This window comes from Scyliorhinus canicula, chromosome 12 (genome assembly GCF_902713615.1).
Source record: "Scyliorhinus canicula chromosome 12, sScyCan1.1, whole genome shotgun sequence".
Lineage (NCBI taxonomy): Eukaryota > Metazoa > Chordata > Chondrichthyes > Carcharhiniformes > Scyliorhinidae > Scyliorhinus > Scyliorhinus canicula.
This window is the reverse complement of record NC_052157.1, coordinates 29792469-29815725: the sequence shown is the minus strand read 5'-3', so window position 1 is coordinate 29815725 and position 23257 is coordinate 29792469. Positions and strand designations below refer to the sequence as shown.

Here is a 23257-nt window from a genome sequence, read left to right as displayed (position 1 = left end):
GGATTGGCTATGCTAAATTGCCTCTCATTGTCCAAAGATGTGTAGGTTAGGTGGGGTTACGGCGTTAGGGTGGGGGATTGGGCCTCGGTATGGGTATTCTTTTAGAGGGTTGGTGCAGATTTGATGGGCCAAATGGCCTCCTACTGCTCTGTAGGAATTCTGTAGTAATCTATGTTATTGGGGATGTGTTTTAATGCTGTGTGTGGTTCCAGGAAATGATACAGGCAAAGCAGCAGTTGGAAGAGGTGCTGTTAGCTAAAGAAGACCAGCAGGAATTGTTGAAGCGAAGGGAAAGAGAGCTGACAGCACTTCGAGGTGTTCTGAAGGAGGAGGTGTCGAACCATGATCAGGAAAGTGAAGAGCTTAAAGAACAGCATGAAACAGCGAAACAGAGACTGCAGAACACCATTGACAATCTGGTGCAGGTGAGTTGACCCAAAATTATTTTTTGGCGATAGTTTTGATGTGCCCATGGAGCAAATGGGGGTAAAATCCCTTTCAATTTCTCTTCCATTTTTGGAATGTACTGTACAAATCAAAAACCCATGTATTCTGCAATGTCACTGGCAGCTGCAAACTCCAAAATATGCCTGTGTACGGCAGCTCTGCTGCTCACTAAATGGGTTGCAAATTTCAGTTTGCAAGCCATGAATGTCTTGTCATATTTTAAATAGAATATTTTCATGGGTTGCAGGTGTTTTCTTTTTAAAAAGGTAATAATACTGGGCACTGCGACACGGTGGCGCAGTGGTTAGCACTGCTGCCTCGCGTGCTGAGGACTTGGGCTCGATCCTGGACCCGGGTCACCGTCCGTGTGGCGTTTGCACATTCCTCCCGTGTCTGTGTGGGTCTTGCCCCCACAACCCAAAGATGTGCAGGGTAGGTGGATTGGCCTCGCTAAATTGCCGCCCTCATTTGGAAAAAAAAAAGAATTGGGCACTTTAACATTTGAAATAATGCTGGCTTTGCTCTCCACAAGATCGAGTTTACCATATTGTGGAATGATACTCCATTGTGGGGAAGCATTGACTAGTGATTTGCTTGCAAACATCTGTTTCATGTCATATTTTAGACATTACATGGGTGTTGGTGCAGATAATACCACATGCTGTGCATCTCTGCCTGTCAACTTTGCCACTTGCCTCATAGTTGCATTTTCCAATGTTTGTCACACACATCATGGCGGAAATGAGTGCAGTGAAATCTCCCTATCCTATTAATTGTGCAAATAGGACATTCTCTTAATGAGTGATGTTCTGAAGCAATTCACTTTCGAAGAAAGCACTGTAATTGTAAGTGACAAGATGAAAGATATATTTGTTATGTGCTACATTTGGCCTGAAAAGTGCCCCAGAAGTAGGTCAATGTGGCTGAAGGATGGGGGTTATAAATAGAATAGTTCTTTTCTCTCTCTGGCATTTTTATTGTTCCTGTGTTTGTACAATTAAGTTTCAAGGTTAATTACTTAAGTTCCTTTGAAAGTAGAGACATTTTCTTCAGTCCACAACAGAGTAAATTTCAAGTTTAAAACTAATTGCTAAGCCACCCTCTTGGCCATGTCATCGGAAAGTAATTTATTTCGGAGTTACAGTTTCAAGATGATCACACTGCTCACTGTCAGGCAAGTTCTGGATTTGATTGCAGTTAATTATTCCGAACAAGTGGAGTTGCTCAATCTCCAAATATCATTTTCTCCTTTTTAGACTTTCGCAGCAATGCTGCTGGTGATTGTGGGGCCTTTTGGAGGGTCGGGGACGAAGAGCATTTGTTTTCTGCTCCTTGATCTTTGCAAACGCTGAAAAGGTTTGGCTGCTGTAACATTGGGGTTGTAGTACTCAGGTTTTCAGTTTTGTAGTTTTGTTTCAGTGGTGTCGGTTTAATTTTGGTCGTTGAGAAACTTATAGAAATGACAGAGTTGACCACTTGGGCAAATGCAGTTAATTAAGGAACACCAGCACAGGTTTGTTAAGAGGCAAATTGTATTTAAGCAATTTGATTTTTTTTAACAAGGTAGCAGAGAGGGTTGATGAGAGTAATGGTGTTGATACGTTGAACATGGTCTTAAAGTTATTTGATAAAATGCAACAGACTTGTGAGCATAGTTAGAGCTCATGGGACAATAGTGACATGGATAGAAAATTGTTTGAGTGAACAGTTGTTCATCGGACTGGAGGAAGGTATATAGTGGAGTTCCCTTAGGATCAATGTTAGCACCCCAGCGCTTCCTACTATATATTAATGACTTAGAGTCTTACGTACAGGCACAATTTCAATATTTGTGAATGAAACGAAACTTGAAAGTATTGAGAACTTTAAAAGTTCTCAAAAAAACAGGTTGATGGAATAGATGGATAAATGATGGATGTAATTTTGCATAGAGAAGTGAAGTGATTCATTTTTGTAGGAAGAGTCTAGAGAGACAATAAGAAATAAAGAGTACATTTTTAAAGGGCATACATACATATGCAGAGGGACCTGGGTGTATAGAATTTTTGAATATAATTGACAGTGCAGAAGGAGGCCATTTGGCCCATCAAGTCTGCACTGGCTCTTGGAAAGAGCACCCTACTTAAGCCCACACCTCCACCCTATCTCCGTAACCCAATAACCCCACCTAACCTTGTGCTGGTTTAGCACACGGCTAAATCGCTGGCTTTGAAAGCAGACCAAGGCAGGCCAGCAGCACGGTTCAATTCCCGTACCAGCCTTCCCGAACAGGCGCCGGAATGTGACGACTAGGGGCTTTTCACAGTAACTTCGTTTGAAGCCTACTTGTGACAATAAGCGATTTTCATTTAATTTCATTTCATTTGAAGGTGGTTGGACAGGTTGCGATAGTGGTTAACAAAGCATACGGCATCCTAGGCTTCATCAATAGGAGCATAGAGTACAAAAGCAAGGAAGTTATGTTAAACTTGTACAAAACACTGGTTCAGTATCAACTAGAGCATTGCACCTAGTTTGGGACATGATGTTTTCGGAAGGGTGGGAAAGGATTAAAGAGGATGCAGAAAAGACTCACGAGGATGGTTGCAGGGATGAGGAACTTCAGTCGCATTGAAAGATTGGGAGATGTTGGGACTGTTCTCCTTGGAGAAGAGAAATTTTAAAGGAGATTTGATAGAGATATTCAAAGTCATGAAGAACCTCGACAGAATAAAGAGAGAGAAACTTCCCATCAGTACAAGGACTGAGAATGAAGGGGCACAGATTTAAGGCAATTGACAAAAGAAGCAAAAGTGACATGAGGAAAAGCTTTATTTATACAATGCATGGTTAAGATCTGGAATGTGTTGGCTGAGAGTGTGGTGGAGGGAGTTTCGACTTGAGGCATTCGAGCGGGAATTGCATTATTACCTGAAAAGGAAAGATTTACAGGGCTACTGGGAGCGGCACGAGGTGAATTGCTCTTTCTGAGAATCAGCAAAGACATCACTGGGCAAATGGCAACCTCCTGCGGTGTAGCCATTCGATTAATTCCCTGATTCCACTGTGTACTGCAGTTAGCACACTGTTTGTTATGATTTGATTGTGTGCCACATTGGGTTTATTGGATGGCAGCACGGTAGCATTGTGGATAGCACAATTGCTTCACAGCTCCAGGGTCCCAGGTTCGATTCCGGCTTGGGTCACTGTCTGTGCGGAGTCTGCACATCCTCCCCGTGTGTGCGTGGGTTTCCTCCGGGTGCTCCGGTTTCCTCCCCCAGTCCAAAGATGTGCAGGTTAGGTGGATTGGCCATGATAAATTGCCCTTAGTGTCCAAAATTGCCCTTAGTGTTGGGTTGGGTTACTGGGTTATAGGGATAGGGTGGGGGTGTTGACCTTGGGTAGGTGCTCTTTCCAAGAGCCGGTGCGGACTCGATGGGCCGAATGGCCTCCTTCTGCACTGTAAATTCTATGAAATAAACTGGGACTCAGAACCCAACATGACAAGTTGTGAAGTTTGATTCAATAAATCTGGTCATTGTGGACCAGCAGCAAAAAAATACATCCATTAGAAGCTGCTAAATTGTCAAAAAGGAAATAGACTCCACAAATTGACCAATGTACAGAGTAAATGACCCCAGTCATATATCATGTAGTTAACCCTTCGCCATCTCTAGCGCCCTGTGATCAATTTGGTATAACACAATCGGCACATAGAAAAACACCCCTTCAGCTGGGGTTGAACAATAAGCTCGTGTGTGACACCAATACTAAGAGCAAATATTATGCCGCAAATCCTGATCCAAATCATATATGGAATAAAGTACACTGTATCCTTTCTACTTCATGGCTCATTACTCTGCAATTCTCTATTGTCTTCACTCTTCCTGTCTGTGGAACACAATTCTTTAAAAAAACATTCAAAATGTGCAGAGTAGGTGGATTGGCCACGCTAAATTGCCCCTTAATTGGAAAAAATAATTGGGTAATCTAAATTTTTAAAAAAACATTCAAATCTGGAACTCCCTGCCTTGTAAGTGCAAGTTGAAATGCAGAGCCGGTACTGGATCAAGTGGTGTTTTAAATGACAATATATGTCAAGTGAAAATAGAGAATGGATTTTTTCTTGTGATCACTTTTTCTGAATACGCACTTTTATTTGGTGTTTCCACTGCAATAATTCTTTGGATCTGTCATGTGCATGGCGCAAGGTTTCATCATCGAGCAGTGTGTATCTAATCAAACTGCTGAGGTCATGTTTGCAATGCTAATGGGAGATCACTGCCCTTTTTTGGGAGTGTTTAAGCAGATTCTATTTTATTGCAAAGTTAACTACAGCAGACTTCCTAACTCTGGTACAGCAATTTAAAAAAAGTGTTTTTTTCAGTCGAGTCATTTGTCTTTGTAGCGTCACCAGTCACTTCACCAGAGACCTCTGTCCACAAGCAGTTGGTACTGTTGCAGCAATTGATTAAATGAAACCCTAACTTTGAATTTGCAAAGTTTCCTGTTTTATGTTTGAAAGGATTGCATTTTATGGAAGGGAGGCAGATTGCTTGAAATGTACTGAATTGACAAAAATAGTTTAACTCCAGGATGGGAATTTATTTGATAATGTGGGCTTTCCATATTTACTCTTCAATGTTGCAACTGTGTTTGCATACGTATACTGGTTAGGTGCAGTTTGGACTCTCAAATGATTAGCAGTCAGTTACATTCCAGGGAACTGAGTTTATGTTAAATGAATGTAATGTTTGTTACTTTTTTTTATATGGTGTTGCAAATTGTTGAAAGCATCAACTTATATAAAAATAATTAATAGTTACCACATTATCCGCACATTAATTGGTAGCTTCAAATAATGGGTGAAATTGCAAATTTGTGACTTCGTGTTTTTGACACAATGTTGTGTTTTTGCATTGTGCAATATGCCAGGGCATTGAACCTTGCCTTACGGACCATAAGGTAACATATTTGTTTTCTAGAAATATTAGAATTTCAGGATCTGTTAGCTTTTTCGCCATTGCAGGGTTTACCGCTATCCCCAACACTGTCCGGGGATCGCACAGTATTCCAACAACTTGCCGAAAGATCAGCTGGTGAGACGTGAAAAGTAAAAACATTGCATCTTACTGCACCACCGGTAAGGTCAGAAACCCAGGTGGTCTTTGTTAGCTGCAGGAGGCACAGACGTGACCCCACTGATGTCAGAGCAGAGTGGAACTGGGGCATGTGGAGGAGCTTGGTGACCTGCTCTCGGTCCCTTCAAACCAGACCCACCAGTTTGAATTTCCAATTGAGATTTTATATGGAAAGAATAATTTCCCCTGAGTTGCGGAAATGGTGCAGTAACAGACTTAAAATTCACGTTGTTAACTTACACTCTCCCCCCCCCCCCCCCCCCCCCCCACCCATGTTAAAAGTATTTGGGGGTGCGGTAGGAGCAGCACTGCTTGTCTGGACTTCACAGGAATAATATCGACCTTGATTACCCTGGGGCTTTGTCCCCCCCACCCCTTCCCGACACCTACATTTCAACCAGCCATGTCATCCTCTGGGAAGGTAAGTACTATGTCAGCCTAGAGCCCGTGCGTATCAGCTTATTTGGATTATGTGACTCGTCGGCAGCACTAATAAGACTCAGCCCTCAAAATCGACTGGGCCTCCAGTTGGCAGGAGTGGGCCTCCCGTTGGCTGGAGCGGGCCTCCCGTTGGCTGGAGCGGGCCTCCCGTTGGCTGGAGCGGGCCTCCCGTTGGCTGGAGCGGGCCTCCCGTTGGCTGGAGCGGGCCTCCCGTTGGCTGGAGCGGGCCTCCCGTTGGCAGTAGTCATAAAATCTCCTGTGCTGTTTCTGAATCGGAGCAAACAAGGTTCACTTGCAGGAGGTAATGGTTGGGAGATAAACTACTCAATAATGTGTCTCAAATTGAAACAACCTTGAAGCACCACGATTAGTACATCTTTCACGTGGGCGCATACAACTCAGTTCAGTTAGGTAGGCTGCAGAAACTGTGCTGTATGTGCTAAGTGAGAATGTGATGCAGTAGATTGTCCGATGCAAAATGAACTAATTAAGATAATATTTGGCATTGCCTTCTAGAATTGATAACAGATGCCAGAAAGGACATGCTCTTCTCATTCTCAGAGCTGGGATAGGCCAAACTGTAGAAGTCTTTATTTGATTCCCTTATATTCAATTGGTGTTAATGTTCCTGTTTCACCTGAGTGGCTCCTCTGGTTAATAACAAGTATTATAGTTGGGGTCATAAATAAGTCAAAGAAATAGATTGTAAATAATGGAAGCACAGAATTCACAATGCTATTATCAAATGTTTCTTTGTAAAATGAGGAAATTCTGCGTTGGACTATGTTATGCAGATGATCATATTGGTGACATCAGAATGGTTTAGTATGAATTCAATGTTTTTACTTTGTATTTACATGCATGTTTGCATCTTTACTCATGGTACATTTTTCTCACTAATTTACGACCATAATTGAATATTGTAACAAATATTTTGTGATTGAATTGTGTGCTACTTCAGCTGCACTGCATTTTCTGAATTGTTGTTGAGTTAATTGGCAGGACTTTAACACTCTGAGGCCATTCAGCCCTTCGAGTCTGCTCCACCATTCATTATGATCATGGCTGATCATCCAACTCAATATTCTGATCCTGCCTCTTTTCTTCCTCCTCAATATCCGTTGATACTTTTCGCCCAGGTGCTATATCCAACTGCTTCTTGAAAACATGCAGTGTTTTGGCCTCAACTACTTTCTGTGGTAACGAGTTCTACAAGCTGACCACTCTCTGGGTGAAGAAATTTCTCCTCATCGCTGTCCTAAACAGTCTACCGTAAGACCATAAGACACAGGAGCAGAATTAGGCCACTCGGCCCATTGGGTATGCTCCGCCATTCAATCATGGCTGATATTTTTCTCATCCCCATTCTCCTACCTTCTCCCTATAACCCCTGATCCCTTTGTTTATTTTTTTTGGAATATGTTTTATTCTCCTTTTTCACATTTTCTCCCAAATTTACACCCACCAACAACAAACAATAATCAGTAACAAATATGTCAATCCCCATATCAATAACAACAATCCCATCCTTCCACCAAACCCCAAACATTAGCCCGCATGTTCACACAAACAAATGACAAAAAGGAATCAGCAATCACCCGTAGTCACCATCAACACACACCTCCCACCCACCCCCCAACTAATGTTCGATGTTCTCCAGTTCTTGAAAGTGCATAATGAATAATGCCCATGAATTGTAGAACCCCTCCACCCTTTCTCTCAGTTCAAAGTTAACCTCCTCAAGAGTCAAGTATTCCAACAAGTTCCCCCACCACGCCAGGGCACAGGGTGGAGAGGTTGCTCTCCATCCCATCAGGATCCGCCTTTGGGCGATCAACGAGGCGAAGGCTACAACATCTGCCTCCGCACCCGTTTCCAACCCTGGCTGGTCCAACACCCCAAATATGGCCACCCGAGGGCCCAGGTCCAGTTTCACGAGCACCACACACATCTGCTCCTTCAAATAATCGGCTCATCCTCGCCCTCGTGAGGTGTGCTCTGTGTACCACCTTCAGCTGTATTAGCCCCAACATCGCGCACAAAGTTGAAGCATTTACTCTCCAGAGCACCTCACACCAGAACCCCTCCTCCATATCCTCTCCCAACTCTTCCTCCCACTTTGCTTTGATCCCTTCCAGTGGTGCCTTCTCCTCTTCCAAAATAGCTCCATAAACCGCTGACACTACCCCCTTCTCCAGTCCCCCTGTCGTCAGCACCTTGTCCAACAATGTGGAGGCTGGCTCCACTGGGAAGCTCTGTATCTCCTTTCTGGCAAAATCTCGAACCTGCATGTATCTAAACATTTCCCCCTGCTCCAGCCCATACTTCGCTTCCAGCTCCTTCAGCCCTGCAAACCGACCCCTAAGAAACAAATCTTTTAGTGTCTTAATCTCCTTCTCCTCCCATTTCCGAAAATTTCCATCCCTGGCTCAAATCTGTGGTTCCCCCAAATTTGCATTTCCCTTGACCCTGCCCGCAACCCGAAGTGTTGGCGAAATTGGGGCTGGTTTAGCTCACCAGGCTAAATCGCTGGCCTTTAAAGCAGACCAAGCAGGCCAGCAGCACGGTTCGATTCCCGTACCAACCTACCCGGACAGGCGCCGGAATGTGGCGACTAGGGGCTTTTCACAGTAACTTCATTGAAGCCTACTCGTGACAATAAGCGATTTTCATTTCATTTCAATTGCCTCCAAATTTTCAATTAAGCTATTAATACCGGACTCCCTGACTACTTCCCCTGGGCTATCGGGAGCGGTGCTGTTGCCAGTGCTTTCAATCCCGACCCCTTGCACAACCTCTCCTCCATTCTGACCCACTGGGAATCAACCCCTCTAACCCAGCTCCGCATCTTCTCCACATTCGCCGCCCAGTAGTAGTACATCAGGTTCGGGAGACCCAAACCCCCTGCCTGCCTTCCCCTCTGTAGCAGCACCTTTCTAACTCTGGCCACCTTCCCTCCCCATATGAACAAAATAATCCTTCCCTCAATCTCTCTGAAAAAAGCCTTTGGCAGGAAAATCGGCGGGCATTGAAAAATAAACAGAAATCGCGGCAGCACGTTCATTTTAACCGCCTGTACCCGACACGCCAGTGACAGAGGGAGACCATCCCACCTTGGCAGATCGGCTTTCACTCTCCACACCAAACTAGAAATAGAACATAGAACGATACAGCGCAGTACAGGCCCTTCGGCCCACGATGTTGCACCGACATGGGAAGTCAAAAACTAAAGGCTATCTAACCTACACTATCCCATTATCATCCATATGTTGTACCTGCGGAGCCCCTCCCATTCCCGGGCAACCTGCCCCTCAGATACCTAAAGTGAGTCCCTGCCCTACGGAATGGCAGCTGATCCCTTTATTAACGGTAACTTAATTGAAGCCTACTTGTGACAATAAGCGATTATTACTCTTATTATTATTAATCAAGAACCTATCTATCTCTGTCTTAAAGACACTCAGTGATTTGTCCTCCACAGCTTTCTGCGGGAAAGAGTTCCACAGATTCACCACCCTCTGGATGAAGAAATTCCTCCTCATCTCTGTTTTAAAGGATCATCCCTTTAGTCTGAGATTGTGTCCTCCACTCCTAGTGTTCCTGCAAGTGGAAACAGCCTCTCCACGTCCACTCTATCCAGGCCTCGCAGTATCCTGTAAGTTTCAATAAGATCCCCCTCATCTTTCTAAACTCCCAACGAGTACAGACCCAGAATCCTCAACCCGTTCCTCACACAACAGGCTCCTCATTCCAGGGATCATTCTTGTGAACTTCCTCTGGATCCTTTCCAAGGCCAGTACATCCTTCCTTAGATACGAGGCCCAAAACTGCTCACAATACTCCAAATGGGGTCTGACCAGAGCCTTATACAGCCTCCGAAGTACATCCCTGGTCTTGTATTCTAGCCATCTCGACATGAATGCTAACATTGCATTTGCTTTCCTAACTGCCGACTGAACCTGCAGGCAATCAGGGGCTTTTCACAGGAAGTTCATTTGAAGCCTACTTGTGACAATAAGCAATTTTCATTAGGGGCTGGTTTAGCACAGGGCTAAATAGCTGGCTTTTAAAGCAGAACCAGGCAGGCCAGCTGCACGGTTCAATTCCTGTACCAGCCTTCCCGAACAGGCGCCGGAATGTGGCGACTAGGGGCTTTTCACAGTAATTTCATTTGAAGCCTACTTGCGACAATAAACGATTTTCATTTCATTTTCATTTCATTGATAGTAACAGAGACCCAGACTGTTTTCTGGGCCTTGCAAACTGTTGCGACATTTGCTGATTCCACTTCAGATCACTAACTGTGTCGACCCTTTGTAGAGTGCCAGACTTCCATTCTGCAGTCTGCTCACAGTGGCTGGCATAGCATTGCTTTGCCAAAACCAAGTAAAAGCTCAGTTGTAAGATAAAAGTACCTTGTCTTAGCTCTGCTTTCACAGCTAGAGACAATGCAGTGCCCTAGAAATCCAACATGTACGATACTATCATGATACCCTGTATCTACCTACTGGCATAGGTGTGACTTGTAGCAGTAAGTAGATCAGGGGTGGGCAAACTACGGCCCGCGGGCCGCATGCGGCCCGCCAAAGGTCTTTATGCGGCCCACCAAGTCATTAAAAAAAAAAAATTTTTTTAATTTTGTTTTTATTTTAAAAAAATTTTTTAAGGTTAATGGGGGCTGTTGGGTTACTTACTGGTATAGGGTGGATACGTTGACTTGAGTAGGGTGATCATTGCTCGGCACAACATCGAGGGCCGAAGGGCCTGTTCTGTGCTGTACTGTTCTATGTTCTGTGTTCTATATGAGGCGCCCAGAATCATAACCGGGTGAAGTAATTATTTTACTTAATATACTATGCGGCCCTTTAAAATTGTGAATTTCTGAATGTGGCCCTTGCACGGAAAAGTTTGCCCACCCCTGAAGTAGATACAGTGGCAGGTTATATGGGCTATTTATAGAAGCACCTTTATATTTGAGCTCATCGAATTATGGGAGACCCACGGTAATTATCTAGCTGCCTTCATTTATGCAACAAAGTCCGTTCTAGGAACAGAATTGCTAAACTTCTATCCTGGAATAAAGTAACTCAATTCACCATTATTTAAAAAAAATTTTTTAAAAATAAATTTAGAGTACCCAATTAATTTTTTCCAATTAAGGGGCAATTTAGCGTATTCAATCCACCTACCTTGCACATCTTTGGGTTGTGGGGGCGAAACCCATGCAAACACGGGGAGAATGTGCAAACTCCACACACATCGACCTAGAGCCGGGATTGAACCTGGGACCTCGGCGCCGTGAGGCAGCAGTGCTACCACTGCGCCACCGTGCTGCCCTCAATTCACCATTATAAAAACACAGGCATCCAGCTCATAGATACCAGCCTTAAATCCAAAATTAGGTGATCACCGTTTTGCAGGGGCTTTTGGTTCAAAATGAGCGCTACAAAGTTCGGACATAACAAAACAAACATGTAGAGAAGGGATGGCTTTTCAATGACAATAGGTAGTAAGTTACAGTGTGCTTGTTTGTTGGCTGAAAAATCTTGTAACAACAAAGAGATGTCCGTGGCTTAGTCCTAAAGGTCAATGTTTGTACTGTTCAGCCCTTAAACCAATATTTATTGATAGCAGAGAATGGCAGAGAGCTGCTACTTTGAAGTAGATGTACTCTAAATGGTAAGTGATGTGAGCTGTACTGTCAGAAAACCCCCCAAACAGTGCAGATATCTGTCTGTGTACTGCTGGTGCCCCTGATGACTTTCAAGTGGTTTGACAATTTTCATTGTTCTCTCGTGATTCCTTTTACATGGGAACAAGCAGTTTTCAAGGAGGTCACACCCACGTGTTTGTGCACATTTTAACGAATGCATAATGCCAGGATGGATACCAGTGATCCCTATGGAATTTCTACTGTGCAGAAGGGGAAAGAACCTGTAAAACAAGCTGTTCAAACAAAGATCACTTTTGTTAATGATTTACCCCATGACTGTTGATGATGAATAGAAGCAATGACCTTGACTGGACAGAAGTACACATTTTTTACCATTGAGCATTCCTGATCTGAATTTCTAATTAAGGTGACAATCTGAGAAACTTTACTTTCAGTGTGTAATATGCTGGAGTTCTCAGTTTGTGTTCAATTCATTAATGCTCAATTTAGCCACCTGTAATAATTATATGGAGCACTGTCATGCCCAGTACAGGCATGTCAAATTAGGAACTTTCAGTCATTGGGACACAAACAAGCTGTCAAGATGGCTGCTGCAAACCGTGTGACTTTTGGCATTTGTGTTCCAGGCAGCATCAAGCCTCCTTAGAATACCTAATTAAATATGGACATTGGGGAGAGTACCTCACAGCCTTCTATGGAATTTACATCTCATTGTTTAAGAATGGGCCGTCACCTAAGGACTATGGAGTTTTCAGACTGCTCGTCTCCATGTTTCATCCTGGACAAAAGGGAGTCATAGAATTTACAGTGCAGAAGGCCCACCGCGCCTGCATCGGCTCTTAGAAAGAGCATCCTACCAAAGCCCACACCTCCACCCTATCCCCATAACCCAGTAACCCCACTCAACACTAAGGGTAATTTTGGACACTAAGGGCAATTTAGCATGGCCAAACCACCTAACCTGCACTGTGGGAGGAAACCGGAGCACCCGGAGGAAACCCATGCACACACGGGGAGAACGTGCAGACTCCACACAGAGTGACCCAAGCCGGGAATCGAACCTGGGACCCTGGAGCTGTGAAGCAATTGTGCTAACCACTATGAAACTCGAAACTACAGCTTGCCATTGTATCACGATGGCCTCCCCCATCCAAACTAGACTGGATGGGCCTCAGAAGTATTAACCTGACAGACATGTGGGTGAGGATGGAGACGGGTTCTTGCAAATGGTCGGGGTTCCAGGCACTGGCAACGGGGCCCCAGGGAAGTAAAAGGTGAGTACGGTGGTGGTGGCCACGTTGATGATCTGGAGGCAGTTTAGACAGCACTTCAGGTTGGGAGCTGGGTCAGGGGTGATGCTGATCAGGGGGAATCATGGGTTTTAGCCGGGGAGGATGGATGCAAGGTTTTCGAGTTGGGAAGAGAGGGGGATTAATGAAATGAAGGATTTGTTTCTGGGAGGGCGATTTGCCAGTGTGAAGGAGTTTGGTGAAACTTTTGGGCTGGCGCGGGGTGAAAGATTCAGGTATAAGCAGGTGTGGGACTTTATGAGGAAGGTCTTCCCGACCTTCCCCGCGGGGCCTTTGGAGAGGAGGTGGGGGGTTGCTTCAGCGGTTTATGGGAGGATCTTGGAGGAGAATGGGAGGAGTACGGGGTGTCCATTAAGGGGGGGTTAAGGCAAAGTGGGAGGAAGAGTTGGGGGTGGTGCTGGAGGGGGGCTTGTGATGTGAGTGGCTGCGGGGGGTAAATGCCTCAACTTTGTGCGTGAGCCTGGGGCTGATAAAGCTGAAGGTCGTGTACAGGGCGCAGCTCACAAAGTCTAGGATAAGCTGGCTATTCGAGGGGATGGAGGATGTCTGTGAACGATGTGGGAGGGCCCCTGCAAACCATGTGTATCTGTTTTGGCCCTGCCCAAAGCTGGAAAGGTTTTGGAGGACGGTGCTTAGCACCATTTCGGGGTTCCACATGTGGACGTGGAGTCCGTTCCCCTAAAAGCCATATTCGGGATGACGGACCGGCCAGATCTGAAGGTGGCAGATGTTTTAGCCTTCGGCTCACTGCTCACAGTGGGTCTTGTTTGGGTGGGCTGGGCGGTTTTCTAGTGTAAAATGATTGAATATTTGTTGACTAAAAATACCTTTAAAAACAAATAAATAGCGGTCAAGTGAAAACCAACTTGAGCTAGTAAATTGTATTCAAGGATTCAGTGACATCGGGGCAGACTGCAGAACACCAACAAGATAACAGCTGCAGAGCATTTGGCCATCTTTGTTTTTTTGGAACCGTAAGCCATCAGTCAGTCTGAGAACCAGGGCTGGGATTCTCCCCTACCCGGCGGGGCGGGGGATCCCGGCGTGATGGAGTGGCGTGAGCCACTCCGGCATCGGGCCACCCCAAAGGTGCGGAGACTGGGCCAAGCCCTCACCTTGAGGGGCTAGCCCGCGCCGGAGTGGTTGGCGCTCCGCCGGCTGGCGTGGACGGCCTTTGGCGGCCGGCTTAAGTCCGCGCATGCGCCGGAGCATCAGTGGCTGCTGACGTCATCCCCGCGCATGTGCAGGGGAGGGCGTCACTTCCACCTCCGCCATGGTGAAGACTATGGCGAAGGCGGAAGGAAAAAAGTGCCCCCACGGCACAGGCCCGCCCGCCGATCGGTGGGCCCCGATCGCGGGCCAGGCTACTGTGGGCGCCCCCCCAGGACCCCGGAGCCCGCTCGTGCCGCCTGCTCCCGCCGGTCAGGTTGGTGGTTTGATTCCCGCCGGCGGGAGAGGCTTGGCAGCGGCGGGACTTCCGTCCATGGCGGGCCGGAGAATCGGCGGGGGGGGGGGGCGCCGACCAGCTTGGCACGATTGCCGCCCCCGCCGAATCTCTGGTGGCGGAGAATTCGGGACACGGCGGGGGCGGGATTGACACCGGCCCCCGGCGATTCTCCGACCCGGCGGGGGGTCGGAGAATCCTGCCCCAGATTCTGAAACCAATTGTAAGTCATCAAGCAACCAAAATAGTTAGCCAGTTCCAGTTTCACCTGAGACTCAACTTCCTAGTTTTCTGCTACATGAAGTCTCACAGCCTTTTGTAAACCCTTCGCTTTACAGGACCTTAATTCCAACTTTAAATCATCTAATTCATTCAAGAAACCACAGGTCTGCCAAGTGGCAGACTGGAAATTATAAATCAGAAACTGAATTGACCGTGATCTGTAAATGTTTACAATCTTTATTTGTATCCAATTTTTGTGTGTGTGTGTGCGCGCGACGTTGAGTTAACTTGTGATACGTTAGGGTGTCACGGTGGTGCAGTGGTTAGCACCACGGCGCTGAGGACCCAGGTTCGATACCAGCCCTGGGTCACTGTCTATGCGGAGTTTGCATATTTTCCCCGAGCCTGCATGGGTCTCACCCCCACACCCCAAAGATGTGCAGGGTAGGTGGATTGGTCATGCTAAATTGCCCCTGAATTGGAAAAAATGAATTAGGTACTCTTAAAAAGTTTTTTTTAAATTTAGCAGCACGGTAGCATTGTGGATAGCACAATCACTTCACAGCTCCAGGGTCCCAGGTTTGATTCCGGCTTGGGTCACTGTCTGTGCAGAGTCTGCACATCCTCCCCGTGTGTGCGTGGGTTTCCTCCGGGTGCTCCGGTTTCCTCCCACAGTCACAAAGATGTGCAGGTTAGGTGGATTGGCCATGATAAATTGCCCTTAGTATCCAAAATTGCCCTTAGTGTTGGATGGGGTTACTGGGTTATGGGGATAGGATGGAGGTGTTGACCTTGGGTAGGGTGCTCTTTGCATGAGCCGGTGCAGACTCGATGGGCCGAATGGCCTCCTGCACTGTAAATTCTATGAAAAAAATCCACCCACCCTGTACATGGAACAAGCATGGATCATATCTCCATTGATATATTGTTTGTACACGTGGAGAAATGGAGATGTGCGTTTATTGGACCAATGCCAAATTGCCTATGTTAAATTTGCTGTTAACCTGGTGTGCCTTCGCTGGGAATGGCAGAGATAATTTGGCTTTTCTTGCAATTAGCATGAAGGATTTTGTACGCATTTGTCTTCTCCTTATGAAATTAATTTTTCAACGCAATTACATACAAATCTTTATTTTATGAAGCCAAAGTACATTCAGATTTATGTATGAATATATATTTCATGCCGAAACTGCCTGTGAGGCAGATTGTTTGGTCTTTGTCTTTAATGGCTTCTCTTTCACCACTTTAAAAAAAAAATTTAGAGTACCCAGTTCATTTATTCTAATTAAGGGGCAATTTAGCTTCTCCATCCCAGGGTCGATCCCAGCTCTGGGTAACTGTCCATGTGGAGTTTGTGCATTCTCTCCGTGTTTGCGTGGGTCTCGCCCCCACACCCCAATGATGTGCAGGCTAGGTGGTGGATTGGCCACACTAAATTGCCCCTTAATTGGAAAAAATGAATTGGGTACTCTAACATTTATTTATTTTTAAAAAAATGTAGCTTTTCCAATCTACCCACCCTGCATATCTTTGGGTTGTGGGGGCAAAACCCACCCAAACACGGGGAGAATGTGCAAACTCCACACGGACAGTGGCCCAGAGCCGGGATCGAACCTGGGACCTCAGCATCATGAGGCAGCAGAGCTAACCACCTCTTTCAGCATTTTTATATAAATATAAGATATCTTAGAAGCCTATGCTAATTTTCTGTTTGAATGCTAACTTTTAATCTCAACGGGCAGCACGGTGGCACAGTGGTTAGCATTGCTGCCTACGGCGCTGAGGACCCGGGTTCGAATCCCGGCCCTGGGTCACTGTCCGTGTGGAGTTTGCACATTCTCCCCGTGTCTGCGTGGGTTTCGCCCCCACAACCCAAAGATGTGCAGGTTAGGTGAATTGGCCACGCTAAATTGCCCCTTAATTGGAAAAAATAATTGGGTACTCTAAATTTATTTTTTAAAAAAACTTTTAATCTCAATAAATTCCTGAGCCTTAAAATTAACTACAAATAAGTTATTTTCATCCCATCAGTTGCTTTGAAATTAGCAGTGTACAAAACGCACTGCCTGTGGAAGTAGTTGAGTCGGAAACGTTAGCGACCTTCAAGCGGCTATTGGATAGGTACATGGATTAGAGTAGAATAATGGAGTGTAGGTTAATTTCTTCTTAAGGGCAGCATTGTAGCATTGTGGATAGCACAATTGCTTCACAGCTCCTGGGTCCCAAGTTCGATTTCGACTTGGGTCACTGTCTGTGTGGGGTCTGCACATCCTCCCCGTGTGTGCGTGGATTTCCTCCGGGTACTCCGGTTTCCTCCCACAGTCCAAAGATGTGCAGGTTGGGTGGGTTGGTCATGATAAATTGCCCTTAGTGTCCAAAATTCTATGATTAACCTAGGACAAAAGTTCGGCACAACATCGTGGGCCGAAGGGCCTGTTCTGTGCTGTATTTCTCTATCTCTATCTCTAAAAGCGTCCTGTTTTAGTTCCTTAAAATACTTCACTGCTATCTGCTGTCAGGGTTAGATATCCTTTTCTTTCCAAAAAAAAATGGACATTCTATGCATTATTCATTAAGTATTTAATCAGCACCTTTCAAATGCAAACAATGGAAAAAGCGATGATTCAACAGTCTTACTTAAACTTCAAACCAGAAATTAAAATCTGACTTTCTTTCCATGGCCCATGGCCAGTGCCGAATTTACTTGGAAACAAAACTGCCTGTGATTATATCTGGTCTCCCTTTAGGCCTCCATTCAGCATCCCCACCTCCACTGAACAATGCGGTTAGGAATGGGGATTTGCCAGTGAAGGGTTTTGAACCTGGGTTCCATTACTCCGTTGCAACTGTTTCAATTAGTATTGAATATGGAATTACAAACATACACATTGAATTGTCTCAATAGCTTGGCACCATAATCGATTTTGCGTCAGCTTTCTATGTGCCTTGTTTTGACCAGCCGCTGGTAGGTACAATTGTGAAGCAGTAACGGCAGTTTTGTAGATATTAGTCAGCCTCTTTCAGTGTGTAAGTGCAGCTGACTCACATTAGCCCAGGTTGCAATATTTTCCTCTCAATCTCATTTCAGTGCTTTCCTGTTGAATAATAATAGCACTGGAACTCCACATTATCTTGAATAGGCCAAAGTTGACCTATTGTTTTGATGTTGTTCAATCATCTGCTCCACGCACTACTGCCTCATGGCACTGAGCACTGCTGCCTCACGGCGCTGAGGGCCCCCGATCGATCACGACCCCGGGTCACTGTTCATATGGAGTTTGCACATTTCTCCCCGTGTGTGGTGGGTCTGACCCCCACAACCCAAAGATGCGCAGGGTAGGTGGATTGGCCACACTAAAATTCCTTAATTGGAAAAAGCAAATTGGGTACTCTAAATTTATTATTTTTTTAAATCATCCGTTTCATAGCACGGGCCTTGCACGACTGACAGCAATATAAAAATAAAGCTACTGGATTTTTAGGACAGAGTGTCAGGAATACCTGGGGTGGGATTCTCCAACCCCCCACCGGAGATTCGGCGGGGGCGGGAATCGCGCCGTGCTGGTCCGTGGCCGCTCGCTGCGCCCCCCCACCCCCCCCCCCCCGGGCAATTCTCCGGCCCGCGATGGGCTGAAGCCCCGCTGGTTCTTGCCAGTCCCACCGGTATAGATTAGACTAGGCCCCTTACCGGCGGGACTGGGCAGCGCGGGCGGGCTCCGGGGTCCTGGCAGGGTAGGGTGATCTGGCCCCGTGGGTGCCCCCACGGCGGCTTGGCCCGCAAATGGGGCCCACCGATCCGTGGGCTGGCCTGTGCCGTGGGGGCACTCTTTTCCTACGCGCCGGCCCTGTCAGCCTCCACGATGGCCGACGCGTAGGTGAACCCCCCCTTGTGCATGCGCGGGGATGACGTCAGCAACCGCTGACGCTCCCGCGCATGCGCGGACGCGCGCTGGCCGGCGGAGTCCCTTTGGCCCCGGCTGGCGTGGCGCTAAGGGCCTTCCACGCCTGCCGGCGGGGCGCAAACCTCTTCAGCGCTGGCCTAGTCCCTGAAGGTGCAAAGGAGGATTCCGCACCTTTGGGGTGGGCCGACGGCGGACTGGTTCACGCCACTCCATCCCGCCGGGACCCCCCGCCCCGTCAGGTACGGGAGAATTCCGCCCCTGGTCCTACTCAATCTTTCTGCCTGTAGGGAAGATGGTGATGAAATGGTAATGTCATTGGACTAGTATTCGAGGCTGATTCTCTGAGAAAAGGTTCAGTTCTCGGCATTGAATCAGGTGGAATTCTAAATGCAATTAATTAATTAATTCAGCTCATTAATAAAGCTTGAATTGGATGCTAGAGGCAGCAGTGGCGACCACTATTTTTGCAAAAACCCCATCTGGTTCAGTGGTATCATTTAGGGAAGGAAATCTGCCATCCTTAGTGGACTGGCCTACAATAGAACATTACAGCACAGCACAGGCCCTTCGGCCCTTGATGTTGCGCCGACCTGTGACTGCAGACTCTCAGCGATGTGGTTGACTCTTAACTGGCCTCTGAACCGAGCAAGGCCACTGAGTTTGAGGATAAATAGGGACAAACGTTGGCCCAGCCAGCCCCCTTCACGTTCTATGAGAGAATTAAGAGAATATTTTTCTGCGGCTCCCCGAGTGGTAGCAAAACTTGGCGAGGGTACACCATTTTTAATTCTGTGATGATGTAGTAACACGGCGTAGATGCTTCCATGACGCCATCGTGATCAAACAGTGTAGGTGTGGAATACCGCCATCTAGAGGTAACAGCACGCCACGTTTACAGGAAGATCAACTACACATAATAAAGGTAAATATGGAGGGGAGCAATACGGTTATCCTGTGCTCCCAACACCAACTTTGCAAATGAAAAGCAGCCCTAGTTAGAATGCTAGCTCTTGTATGCATCGGTTCATTCATATCATTGTTGGACGGCACAGTGGTTAGCACTGCTGCCTCATGGTGCCGAGGACCCAGGTTTGATCCTGGCCCTGGGTCACTGTCCGAGTGGAATTTGCACATTCTCTCCGTGTCTGCATGGGTCTCACCCCCACAACCCAAAGATGTGCAGGGTAGGTGGATTGGTCACGCTAAATTGCCTCTTAATTGAAAAAAAAAATTGGGTACACTGAAAGAATAAATAAATAATATCTCGTTGCCCATTTTTAATGCGTCACTGTGAAAGGACCTCCGGATCTTTTTGTGAAGGTACTGGATAAATGCAGGCTGTTGTCACAACTACCTTGATGCTTCTGCCTCTGTGCTGAGGAGGGATATGCTCTTTATGTCATTGCCAGAGGCACTACTGATGCTGCTGCTCTAGTCTTGCAGCGTGCTTGTTAAAATCTCAGCTGGCAGGGTCCTGTAAAATAAATGCCTCATAAATTGCATGAAATCTACCATTGAAGTGCATTGAAATCAATATATGCCTGAGAGCTTTGCACTAAGTATCTTCTCGTGTGACATTTATTGCCAGGTCTCGAAACTTCTGACATGGAGGAGACTGACACCGTCAGGAATGACCACATTGGAAAAGGGTTGTTCACTGGTTGCTTTTTTTTCAAGTATTAGATCCCACGCAGCATTTGAATTTACCGGTGTCAGTTGGTGGCACTCTCACCTCTGAGTCACAAGGTCCTGGTGTCAGGTTCCTCTCAGACACCTAGCTCTAATGCAGTACTGAGGGAGTGCCATATTGGCAGAGGTGTCACCTTTTGCCTGTCCCCTCAAAACGTAAGAAATGGGTCAGGGGTAGGCCATTCAGCCCCTTGAGCCTGCTCTGCCATTCAATAAGATCATGACTGATCTGATTGTCACCATACCTTTACTTCATTGTCTGCCACTATAACCCTTGACTTACTTGAGAATCGAAAATCTATCTCGCTCAGCCTTGAATATATTCAATGAGCAAGCTTCCAACTGCTACCTCTGAAAGAAGAAATCCCTCATCTCCACCGTTAATAGGAGATCCCTTGCTTTAAAACGTTTGCCTCTGGTGCTAAATTTCTACTATAGGGGTAACACCCTCTCAGCATCTACCCTGTCAAGCCCCCTCCGAATCTTTTGATTCAACAAGATTCAACCTCACCTTCTTCACTCAGGTCCAACTTTCCCAACCTTTCCTCATCAGATATTTAACCTCTTCATCCCAGGGAACAGTTGGGTGAACCTTCTCTAAGCTGCTTCCAGTGCAGGGAACGAAGTAGAAAAGGTTGAGAGCTTCAAGCTTTTAGGTGTACAGATCACCAACAGCCTGTCCTGGTTCCCCCCATGCAGACACTGTAGTTAAGAAAGCCCACCAACAACTCTACTTTCTCAGAAGACTAAGGAAATTTGGCATGTCAGCTACGACCCTCACCAACTTCTACAGATGCACCATAGAAAGCATTCTTTCTGGTTGTATCACAGCTTGGTATGGAGCCTGCTCTGCCCAAGACCGCAGGAAACTACAAAAGGTCATGAATGTAGCCCAGTCCATCATGCAAACCAGCCTCCCATCCATTGACTCTATTTGTAATTCCCGCTTCCTCAAAAAGGCAGCCAGCATAATTAAGGACCCCACGCACCCCGGACATACTCTCTTTCACCTTCTTCCGTCAGGAAAGAGATACCAAAGTTTGAGGTCACATACCAACCGTATCAAGAACAGTTTCTTCCCTACTGCCAACAGACTTTTGAATTGACCTACCTCGTATTAAGTTGATCTTCCCTCTACACCTTGCTATAACTGTAACATTATATTCTGCAGTCTCTCCTTCCTTCCCTATGTACGGTATGCATTGTTTGTACAGCATGCAAGAAACAATACTTTTCACTGTATACTAATACATGTGACAATAATAAATCAAATCAAAAAAAGCTGGATAGCCCTATTTGGAAGAGCAGGTAAGTCATCTCCAGTGTCCTGGCTAAAAATTATCCCTCAACCAATATCAAAATATATCACCAGGTTATTTACCACATTGCTATTTGTGGGAGCTTGCTGTGCACAAATTGGCTCACATCTCCTACATGGCAGTGACTACAGTTCAAAAAGTACTTCAGTGGCTGTAAATGCTTGACAGTCGGTGGTTGTGACAAATGTGATATAAATGTAAGACTTTTCTCTTTCCAAAATGATAGGGTAAGTTTCTACTATACACTTAATTTATAAATGTCACTGGAGACATTGAAGCTCTGTTGAAAGGGGCAGCATTTCCTTCAGGGTAAATGAACTCTGTGAAGCCTGCTAAACCAGTCTCTCGTGCATTCCTGGAGTGCTGGTTTGAATTTCATGCTCGTCAAGTCATCATTGTGAACTGGAATTACTCCTGTTGAGATAAAGTCACGGGTGTGAAAAGTATGCAAGAGATTTGTAAACAGAAGCATTGGATCGATTACTGTACCCAATGAAGCAGATATCCTTTCAGGAAGAAAGTGAAGAAACAAATTGCATTTATATAGCCTATCCCCCAGATAAATAATTACTTTGGAAGTGTTTACACTATTAGACAAATACGGCAGCAATTTGTGGGGAGCAATGTTCTACAAACAAGAACGGATTAAACAAAAGATCCATTTTAATGGTAGTGAGGGATAAATCTTGACCTGGTCAACAAGTGAGCTTCCCTGTTCTTTAAATAACAGGCATGGGGTTCTTCTACTTCTACATACAAGGGCAGATGGACTTTGGGTTTAGCATCTCATGAGAGAGGCCAAAGGCAGTCATGCATGTTGAACATTCTTTTTTGTTACAAATTAAGAGCTTGGGTTTTGCAACCGAAATAAATAAATAAACCATAATAATGCCCTTCTGCTCCTTGAGTAAGAATATAGCACTGGTGCATTAAGTTAACACTAGGTAGCTTCATGAAACAGATTTGGTGGGTTGCCCAGAGTCTGACGGGGAAGTTGAGGGAACAAAACTGTGCTTTCTCCTATTTTCTAAAGCTGCTTGAACTTATCAAACAGTTGTGACAGCAATTTAGTTTGGATTCTCAAGAGGCGATTCAGTTTTCTAGTTAACATTTTAAAGTGGTCTCATTCAATCCTGTTGGTTTATTTTTTTGTGTTTTTTGTGATTTATGTATTTATCACACATGCTTTGCTAGGACTGTACTAAGTTTTCCTGATCTTTGCATTGTGAACAAAATGCGGTATTAGTAACCTGACAAGTGTTGGGATATCGAGCGTAGTATTTCACAGTTGGCCCCATCCGTCCCCGGCTGTGACTTGAGTTAAAATCGGAGGTTGCTTTCAGTGAGCAGAAAAACAAAGCAAAACGCAACAGCCTGGACATTCGTTGGCACGTAGAATGTATGTCCGCCATATTGGCTGGATTATAGTGTCGGGGTCCACATCTGGGCCAGGTGGCCAGCTCACTGTTTGCAAAACATTTATCATTGGTCTGCCCTCCTGTACTGTTCCTGGTGGCTACACAGAAGACCATTGCCAGGCTTCCTGTGCCAGTCCCAGTCACTCATCCACGGTAGCACAGTGGCTAGCGCTGTTGCTTCACAGCGCCAGGGTCCCGGGTTTGATTCCGGCTTGGGTCACTGTCTCTGCAGAGTCTGCACATTTTCCCAGTGTCTGCGTGGGGTTCCTCC

At 45.9% G+C, this 23257-nt stretch overlaps 1 protein-coding gene across 7 annotated transcripts in view; it reads left to right on the top strand.

Moving 5' to 3' along the window:
- cgnl1 (cingulin-like 1) overlaps positions 1–23257 on the top strand; it is a 174069-nt gene that overhangs the window by 84903 nt on the left and 65909 nt on the right. For all 7 annotated transcript variants that reach the window (XM_038813300.1, XM_038813302.1, XM_038813298.1 and 4 more), the window contains one exon: positions 213–425. In XM_038813300.1, coding sequence (XP_038669228.1) covers positions 213–425 — 213 coding nt within the window. The remainder of the gene's footprint in view (positions 1–212; positions 426–23257) is intronic.